The sequence below is a fragment of the Arvicanthis niloticus genome, chromosome X (genome assembly GCF_011762505.2).
Source record: "Arvicanthis niloticus isolate mArvNil1 chromosome X, mArvNil1.pat.X, whole genome shotgun sequence".
In the NCBI taxonomy this organism is placed as follows: Eukaryota; Metazoa; Chordata; class Mammalia; order Rodentia; family Muridae; genus Arvicanthis; species Arvicanthis niloticus.
The window spans coordinates 29876023-29886757 of NC_047679.1; the positions used below are offsets into that span (position 1 = coordinate 29876023).

Consider the following 10735-nt stretch of genomic DNA (forward strand, 5'->3'; position numbering starts at 1 on the left):
ATGGATGTTCTGAGTGGGTATGTATGTGTGTTTGTATTTGAGGCAGAGTTTCTATGTGTAATCTTGGCTGTCCTGGAACTTACTATGTGCCCAGGCTGTCCTTGAACTCACAGAGATCTTCCTGCCTCCACCTTCCTAGTGTTGGGATTAAAGGTATGGACCACAACACCTGGCTAGGTCTATTTTCTTACATAGAGTATGGCTAAATCGTTCTTAGCTAAGTAATTCAATGCTAAATTAAAATTCACAAGTTTCTAGTTCCACAAACACTTGAGCCCACTTTCAGTTTTAAGTGGCACAACATTTGAAGTTACCACGCAGCATTTTTTCATTCAACAACACAGAATATAATTATGTAGTTTTCTGCCCTATTTCTACTGTTTTGTACTTCTGTCCACAAGCTCAGTCCACAAGAGGAAGCTTATAATTGCAACATTTTGGTAGCTAAATATTCTCATTGCTTCAACAGGAAATGCCACCAGAAGAACTACTGAAGAGTAGAATCATGAGTTGTGAGCATAAATCACTTAAGGAGGCTTAGATAAAAATCATCAATATAGGAAATGGTTAGTTGTGAAAAACATGTATCAAATATATTTTTATTTAGAAAAATACCTTAGCCTCTTCATTTCAAAATACTAATATGTAGAAAAATGGAAAACTGGACACTGAACTAGAAAGAAAAGGGGGTTCTATTTATACAAATCTTAGAACCTATGAGTGTACTGGTTTCTATAGTAGACAATGAACACAGGGGACTATTCCAACTAAAAATTTAGGGCTGAGACATATCTTAGTGATAGGGTAATTTCCTAGCATATGTCCTGTGTTCCATCCCCAGAATGTTCTTCAGTCACAGAAGACTGTATTTCATGTGCATATCAACCCATCATTAGTACTGCATTTAATAGTGCTGAGCTACAAGATTTAACCTTATAAAATAATTTATTTTTATTGAAATGGGGTGGGGCAGGTTACAAGTGTATGTAGATGCTCACAGAAGCCAGAAGAGGGCGACATATCCCCTGGAGTTGGAGTTACAGGTGGTTGTTAAATTTCCCAAGGGACATAGGTGCTAGATACTAAAGTCCAGTCCTCTGGAAGAGCAGCAGGTGCTCTTAACTGCTAAGCCATGTCCCTTTCAGTTTATAAAAAATAATTTATTGGTGTGTGTCTCTTTGTGTACAATGTGAATGTGTGCATGTACAATGTGTAAAGAGTATGTATGGGTCAAGGTGTATACAGGAGATCAGAGGACAATCTCTGAAAGTCCTTCCCTTCTACCTTATTTGAGACTGGCTCTGTGTTGGTTTTCCTCTGCATAAGCCAGACCATCTGGTCCTGGAGTTTCAGAGAATTCTCCCTATCTCTGCCTTCCATCTCCCAGTAGGATTGTTAGAATTATAAATGCTTATGCCACAAATCTGTCTTTTGTATGGGTTCTGCAAATTCAAACTCAGGTCTTCATGTTACATGGCAACTGCTTTTATCTGTTTTGTTTTACAGTTGAGGTGAAGTCTCATATAGCCCAGGCTGATCTCAAACTTGATATATGTAATTCAGGATGACCTTGAACTACTCATGTTCAGGCCTCCATCTGGCATGCACTAGTGTTACATGTATGTACCACTATGCCCAGCTAACTTCTTTTTAAAAGTAAATCTTCATTACTTTACAGTGTTTTTAGTATAAAAAAAAGTCACCTCTGTTAGCAAATGAGTAGAAATATGTAACATTTTAATTGTGAGGATCTTACTGTAAGTTTTATAAGATTTCTAGAACAAAGATTTCTTCCTAATCACTGCATGTAAGATGCAGTTCAATTTATTAGTGCCAAAATGGTCTTTTGCTTTAAGCTATCATTTGATACCTGCTTCTAACACATATCTTATGACTGAACTAAAGTTTCCTATATCAAGCTTTGTGAACCAAAGGATTCAGGGCACAGAAATCTAGATGACCAGGTCAGATTTAAAGATCTTGGCATATAAGATGATACAAAAATCAATTTATATGGTTAACAAAACATAATCAACACTTAAATAAGAGACTGTATTAGCTGAGATGAAGAAATTCTCTTTAAGTTACTTTGGCTATAACACCACTGCTATAGCAGAGAAGGACGAAGAAATCTAAAAGTGCTTTGGATTGACCTCTAAGTATAGAATAACTAATATTCGGAAAGCCAGCAAAATCTCCTGAGAACAAAACTAGACTCATGTGGGGAGATAAGCTAGCTTTCTACTTTACAGCTGCTTAGTCATTCATTCACATTCTACTTCCTAGCTGACATCGTTTAGAGAAGGCAATAAATGATTGAGCCATTTTGTTATGGTATACCAAAACATAAATTATCATTTACTCTTAGGTAGTATGTCCAGTAAATACCCAATCTTCTATGTATGCCTACACCAACCCTCAGCTCATATATGTTCCCAGATAACTATGATTTATCTAAAGATGATGGCAAGTTGCAGTATCAAAAGATGAACATCCCTGGTGGGCAGAGCCTAACAAAAGAGTGAAGATGTCCTTTTACATTATTTGGTGAATTTAAAAAAGAAAGTCAAAATATTCCTATGTTAAAAATGGCTCCATCTAAATATTGTTAACCTTAATTTTCTACCTTCTGGTAGTTAGCTGCAAGCTAGAAGCAGTTAATTGTTAAAAGGAGAATATGAGGTTGCAGGGAGATTGATAGAATAAAATGGCATATGATAAATAAAACACACTTTAGAAAAAAAAGTTGAGCATGGTGGTGTGCATCTATAATCTAAGCACTTGGAAAGCTGCAGCAAGAGAAGCAGCAGTTCTAGGCCAGCCTAGTCATACAGCAAATTTGAGGCCAGCCTGGACTACATTGAGACCTTATTTGAAAAACAAAAATGAAAAAAATTAAAAATTATAATTTTTTAATTATACCTGACAATATAGGGGGTTATTTAGTAAAAGCTTGATATTAAAAAACTATATAACGAATGATTATCAAAAGTTGAATTAATAATTTTAATTTTAAAATATTTTATTAAAAATGATGTTGTTTTAAACATTTATTGATTTGCTGTGGGTGGGGAAGGAAGCACAAGCATGTCATAGTGTATATATGCCATAGCACACACATGTGTGGAGATCAGAGGACAATTTATGTCAGTTGATTGTACCTTTCTGCATGTGGGTCCCAGGATAGAACTTAGGTCATCAGGCTTGGTGAGTAAGCATCTTAACCAACTGAGACACCTTATTGGCCTTAGGTTATATTGAAATTTTATTTCACTATTGAGTTGGAAATTTATTGTACAACTTAGATTTTAATTAAAAACAAAATGAAATTTTTGTTGACAAAGCCAAAAGCTTCAGAACAGTCAATTAAAATTAGGAGTTCTTTTCTGGGCAATACTGAATCAAGTTACAAGCAAGTGTTTGAGATTCCAATAGGTGGTTCATGAAAACAGGGTTCTGACATCAAGTCTCAAATACTGCTTTTGTTCTGTCAAATCCTGTTGTTTGTTTTATAAAGACAGGTCCTCATTATATACCCCTGACTCCTATACTATTTTTGTCTTGTTTTTTTTTGTAGTTTCACTGTGTACATCATCTTACAAGTTCTCATAAATTATGCAATAAAGATATTCCACGTGCTCGCTTCGGCAGCACATATACTAAGATATTCCACATTTTTACAATTACTAATATAATGTGCTCTTTTTTGGGGAGAGGGGTTGATTGCTGGGTCATATATCATTTAATAACAACTCCAGAACTTTTGGACATTTAAAAAATAGTGTCTCTCTAAAGTCTTCTCTGTAAAGTACTCTATTGTATTCAAAGTTTTTAAAATATCAACGCCACACAACAGACAAAATCCAAAGGGTTACATTTCTAGACACAAAATCCCATGTATTCATGGCTGATTCAATAACCAAAATAAATGTACTTACAGTAATGGGGAGGTGTGTTATATTAATTTCCCTAAAAGTAAAATGAACAAGAACTGATTACTCCTAAATTATGAGGAGATATATATACCTTGTGTTGTTATACTTTAAAAAATTAAAATTATATCTGTTGATACTATATATTGACTTTAGCCATTTCTATATAGGCAATCCTGTATTTATTTCACTAATCATAAGACACCATCATGTGTAAAGTGTATTATCATTTTATATATCTCCAAGGAAAAACTAGCATGCTAATTCATGGCATACCTTCTGATTAGAATAATTTTAAGATGTGAACATACTTAAAAAATATCTTTTTCCTAACATGTCCCTCATGATACTCTTTGTTGGTTTTTATCCTTTAAAGATAATATTTGGCAAGAACAATACGAAAAAAACAAGTCTGAAGAAATTTGTTTATCTTACCCTTAAATTCAGATATTACAATGATTTTGTTTTAAAGAAGCAAAAAAAATAATTTTACCTGTTTTACTTAAATCTGGAAAAACATCCAAGACAGTTCTTTGAGTGAGACATTTATGAGTATTATTTAATAAATACAAGTCATAGATTACACAATTATTTTTACATGCATTATAATTTCATTTATTTAATTCTTATCACAACTCTAAAGTCAGTATTTTTATACTTAATTTGAAGATTGAAGAACAGACACAGTAAATAACCTTGATGTGGCTAGAAAGTTAAGAGGCAAGGCCAAGACTCAAAACACAGGTCTTTATAACTCCAAAGTTTTTTGTTTTGTTTTTTTAACGTTTTGTCATGAAGCAAATGATGTGACAAAGTTCCTTTTAAATTTCAAGGTGAGAAAGCTGAAATTCTTAACTGTAAATACTAACTAGTGAATTCATTTACATAAATCAAATACCCTAAATGATCATTACATGTTACACAAGCATATTTTCTTCTAAACTTGTTTTATAATATGTGTATTATGTGTTTTTTGTTGAATGTACTTATTTTGTTGAATTTTGACACATTTTACTTAGCAAGTATTGTTCATATTTTTCCTTTGTGTTTATGCTTTTTGGTATTAAACTGATAAATCAGACTATCTAACAGCTGATCTTTGTTTTAGATTCACGATACAAGTCACTGTATTAAATCTAAACAATACACTGGTGGGAGCAAGAATGTATTAATATTAGGTATTAAAATGTAATCACTTATTTTTCCCATGATTCAGAGAATGGGATTTAAATACACACACACACACACACACACACACACACACACCTCTATTTTAAAGCTTAAAAATTTATTTTTCATTTAAACATATTAACAATTGAACACTATTATCCTAGGCATCATTAGAGACACAAAAATGTTATTACTTTATTACAATCTGCACCACTGGGCCTAAAGCATCCAATCTGCGGTGAGTGAATTAGGCCACTCTGATGATCCTCATCATTTACCTGCCTGCCATTACACATGTTCTCAAACATGAAGGGGAGAGCAAATCTTGTTAATTGTGATGACAGCATGAAGTTTTTACTAGATGATAATTAAGGGACAACTTTACAAACAATTCTACAATTCAGTATTCTAGATAAATACTTTGCTACACTCCTGTTTATTTAACAACTTACCAAGTCAAGTCCTTGGGTTCAGGACTACACATCTAAATGCCATTCTTCTTATGTAAAATCAGGATATATTTACTGTGATTTCCAGAAATGTAATAAAAGACCAAGTGTGCCTAGACTTGCTTCTTTGAATAAACACTTTAACCCCTTTATCTTAAGGATCAAAGTAACATGGGAAGTTTCACATCTTGGATACTCTACAAATACAGGATCTGGCTGCCAAATAAAGCAGGTTTCTAGATTTTAAAAAACTCCTGTCCTATATCAGAATCACTGAAAACGATGAAGTATTCAGTAATGTGTCAGTTACTTGACAGTTAACATGAAATAGTACTTGTCATTGCCTTAGATCTTCACTTGGGTAAAATTAAAAAACAAAACAAAAACCAACAACCCTGCAATGTGGTGAGAATGAAACAGGAAGCAGAAAAGAACCTAATAAAACACGTGTTCAAAGTCAACCATCATAGATGAATAAAACATTTTCCTAACAGATGAAACTTAAGAATCCTATATAATACATATTAAAAACACTGTAGAAACTCTATGCTATATTGGACTAAGGATTACTGTATAATTTTTTGAGGTTAAAATGGCTCCATGTTCACTAAAGATGATCTAACAATACAAAGTTCTTGGTTTTTTGCTATCAAATATAGTACTTTTCAGTGCCTGTTAGGTACTTGTTATTTAAAGGAAGTCAGATGGCTATTTCTATGCAACACACTGAACAAAAACATTGTTTATATTATATACAATGTGACCATTTTATATATTGTTTATATTATATACAATGTGACCATTTTTAAAGAACAAAAATATCCTTCATTTTATGACTTTGTACACTGTTTCTATTTAGATTAGCATTTATCCAAATTCCACTGCAATTAAGGAAAACCACATACTTTAAGTTAGGCTTATCATCTTGTGACGATTGTCACTGGCAGCAGTGGCAATGGATTTGCAGAAGAGCCATAATTCCTTGATATCTACCCCTTAAATAGTCAAATATCAAAAAAAGGTACCTGCAACTTTTAAGTAATCCATTAAAGGTTTCCGAAGTCATTTAATTATATAGGAAGTTATTTTGATTTTTTTTTAAACTTCTAATAACCCTCACTTTGCTTACACAGTACTTCATTATCCTAAAGTTGCCTTAACCATTTGGCCTACTTCTAGCCTATCATGCTATGACCCACGTTTGAGTTCAACCACAAGGGTTTTTTTGTTGTGAACACCATGAGACTTGTGTGAGGTATTAAAGCAGGAAGGCTGGTGTGAAGGAATAAGAAACTGTGTTTTTAGAGGCCCTCAGGTCTTCTAAAAGTGTTCATATTTCAATGAGGAATTAAAATATAAGAACAGAGATAAGAGTCATAAGCACCCTATTTCCTACCTTCACGATTCATTTAGCAGACATTTATTGAGTTCATAATATGTATGTGCCAGGCATTGTGTTAACTGCTGAGGATTCAGAGAAATAAGAGTGTTCATTTTCAAGAGCTCAGTCTAACTAGCAATGAGACCATAAATGCAATCCTATATAGACCAACCCTAAAATCTTTTAGCATGGAGAGAAAATTTCTAATGTATTTGCTCAAGTAAATATTTCTTTAGAAACCCTGATGTTTCTCTGGTAAAATATAATTATTCCCTGATGTGACTCTATTGATGAGAAGATGGCATAATAATGGCTATCAATAATAGCCTTTTCTATGAAAACTCTCAACTCTTCTCTCTTTGGTTTCAGTATTGGAAAATCATATTAGAAGTAATTTATTTGAAATACCTTAACAACAAAAGGAAACAGAGTACCTAAAGGCAATTTGTTGAATTCAACTTTTAATAAATCTAAGCAACTCCTGGCTCTGGCATACCTTATTGCCAGAATAGTAAGAAAACTTTTAGAAGCTAAAATTTGTGGAATCTTATCCATCAGGCTTTGGAAAACATGACACTAATACACACATGTGTGCATGCACACATGTTCTATCTATCTATCTATCTATCTATCTATCTATCATACATCAATATATATTAAGGTTTTGCCAAATCAGATCATATATTTACTTATAAAAATGACATGATCTCTAATTATTAGCATGTCTACGCTTTGACTCTTTCCACAAATGATCTGAATAACCTATCCTAACATAAAGCAAAACATATAATTTGTATCTACCTAGCTTCAAATTATGGCCCTGCCATTTACTATTTATAATCTTTGTGTTCTTTACAACTGAATTTAATTTCCTAATCTGTAACAATGAGGACCACAATCCTCCCTGCTGGGTTACAGGGAGGATCAAATGAAACAGCATCTTTAACATAGGACTATTAGATATAGCAGATGCTAAATAAGTAAGCCTGTACTTTATCTAAATGCATACTATACAGAATAAAGAATAAAGTAGAATTTTAAATGATTTCTTCCTACATATTGACAAATGCCAAGAAAAATATGGATTAACAATTAAACAATCAAAGGAACAAACTATTCAAAGGCAATTTGTTGAGGTATAGCTTTAATAAATCAGTTTCATATATCAGTGGATTCATTTTGAATCATAATTATTATTGTGTATATTTAAAAAGCAGATGCATAGTTAGGCATGAAGGCACATGCCTTTAATGCCAGTTCCTGGGAGGCAGAGGCAGGTGGATTTCTGTGAGACCAAGGCCAGCCTGGTCTACATAGTGAGTTCCAGAAGAACCTGGGCTGTTGCAAAAAACTAAGGGAAAAAAACTAAAATAAAAAGCAGATTATAAACAAATACAATTTCTTCGACAGGTTTAGCAATTTTAACCACCTTTATAGCTGTATTTTCAAATGCATTTTTAAAGGAATAAATGAAGAGGCTTCCTTGCTATACTGTTTTTCCACACTACCCATTCAAATGATGGTTAAGCATTCTAAGTTTAACTTTATTAGTAAAGATTTATCGTATCATATTGGCTCTGAATTCTAATAAAATTCTTATATTCTGCTAGTCTTAAAAACACGATTTCCTTTTTTACACCAGCCTTTCCTTAAAAAAAAAAACATATACCTATGTCTTCGCTATTTTAGAACAGCATTATTCAGTAGTAAATTATTAAGCATGAACTCATAAGCTTTATTACAACTCTTCCTGCATTTAAGAACAAGTAAATATTTTTATATGGTAGTGAGGAGAAAAAAATTGAAAAACGATCTGAATGGATTCCCCCTTCCTCCCCACCTTCCCCCTCCCCCCACCTTCCCCCTCTGGGAGAATGTCAGTGTCCCGCATCTCACACCAAACTGAGCTGAGTTTTACTGACGTAACCAGTAACCCTACCCACCTCTCACACTGCGGAGGCCGATGGGGGCAGTGGCTGCTGCCAAGTACACCACTCATCAGAGCCTGCCCCATTCCACCCCCGCGTTTCAGTCATGCTTTCCAGAAATGGGGTCACTCGCTCAGTAACTATTACACACACCCAGCCTATCATTCTGTAATCCCCTAAAGTCCGCTGCGAGGATAGAAGGCAGCGAAAAGTCAAGAAAGAAGAATCGCAGACGCGCCACCATCAGGAACTGATTTTCCACTCTGGAGACGAGCGCTGATACCCTGGAATGGATCTTGTCTGCATTATTTTCTTAGATCTCCAGTTGATTCTGGGACAGGGGCGGCTGCGAAAAGCTCAGTGCTGGGATGTGTCCTCGGAAATTCTGTTTTGCCTTGTTTGGGTATACTGTTTGGGTTTCTGACACTGGGGTGGGTATCTCAGGGACGATCACCAGATCCCGGGAGAGGAAAAATCAGATAGCCCTTTTACGGCGTCCGCTGATCTCCTTGAATTTCACCCGCTCACATCCATGGACAGGAAGCAAAAGTTATACTGGGGTCTTCCAACTCGGTGACCTCAAAACCTGGGAGTAGGGGACCCAAGGCAGTCCGTTTTTCTTTTGCAGCAGCAGCAGCAGCAGAGAGCGCTGCGGCAGATTGACCTGGGGGGGGGTCCCTCAGTCCTGTACCCCTTACTCAAAACCCTCACGGCTCGCCACCCTGCCCTGTGTGCGCCCATATCCCTGCAGCAACCCCCTCCCGTGGCCAGACTCAAGTCTTTGGCTCCCGGTGAACCGAACCCAAAGTCGCTAAGATTCCAGAGAAGCCCCCTAGAGCCGGCAGGGCCAAACTTCCCAACTCCCCGCCACCGCCGGCTCCTGCTTCGCCTCCTGCTTTCCCCCACGCAAAGTTGATTAAAACAGGCTCTTTGCAAAGCCTCCCAGCGCCCACTCCAAACCTTCCACGCGCCGCCACACCGGCAGCCTCCCCCCACCCCCCGCCCCCAAAGCAGGGAGAGGTGAGGGTGCGGGAAGGGAGGAATAGACGAGATCGGCAAAGCCCAACGACCCAAAGCAGAATCCCGCACTGGGAACAAGATGCAAGCTGGAGAAGGTGGTCTAAGGGGCAGCTCCGGGGAAGAGAGCGAGCACCGGCGGGGGCGTGGGGAAGGGGTGCGCCTGCCCTGCCGCACGGCTGCACTCACCTCAGCGCTGTCGGAAGGGCTCTCCACAGCCATCTTCTGCCACGGGTCCGCCAGCTGCGCCAGCGGCATCTTCCCCCCCTCCCCGGCCCGCCGCCGCCTTCACCGCCTCCTCCCTCCCCACCCGCCCCACAGCCGGCTCGGCTCCTCCGCCACTCGAGCCCAAGGCAGAGTCCAGAAGCAGCAGCAGGGCAGCCGCGCGGCTCCCGAGAGCAAGCTCGACGCCGACACTGACCACCTGAACGCCCAGCGCCTGGCCACAGCAGCCCGCACTCTGAGCGAGAACCTTGCGCCGCCGCCAGGCACCAGGGCTCGCCCCTTTCTTCCTCTCCTCCTTCCGCCGCCCGGACTACGGCTCCGCCCCCCACCTCCCCTCCCCGCCGGTTCCCGCGCCCGATCCCAGCAGAACAGCGACAGCCGCGCGCTCCCCCACTTCCGCTCACAACATGGCGTCTAAGCGATACCTGTCTCTCAGAGCGAGGCTGGGCGGCCGCCACCACCACCGCGCGCACCCAGGGGCGGGGTCAGTGCTGGACACGCCCCTGGCGGCTCCGCCCCTTTCCCACCCCCACCCCTTCCTCCTCCTTCTCCTCCTCCTCCTCGTCCTCCCCAGCCTCAGCTTCTGGGCCTCGCCTACTTTCAGGAAGGGCGAGCCCAAAAGATTTGGGGGCG

At 38.3% G+C, this 10735-nt stretch overlaps 1 protein-coding gene across 5 annotated transcripts in view; it reads right to left on the reverse strand.

Moving 5' to 3' along the window:
- The window catches only part of Rps6ka3 (ribosomal protein S6 kinase A3), a 110740-nt gene extending 100577 nt beyond the window's left edge, over positions 1-10163 (reverse strand). For 3 of the 5 annotated variants that reach the window (XM_076918375.1, XM_034484975.2, XM_076918374.1), the window contains exon 1: positions 10067-10150. Coding sequence is in view for 2 of the 5 variants with exons in the window: in XM_034484976.2 (XP_034340867.1) it covers positions 10067-10135 (69 nt within the window). In the remaining 3 variants the exon portion in view is untranslated. Of the gene's footprint in view, positions 1-10066 lie in introns of all 5 variants that reach the window. The other 2 variants (XM_034484976.2, XM_034484973.3) reach the window with 1 other exon arrangement.
- Positions 10164-10735: the final 572 nt, after the last annotated feature.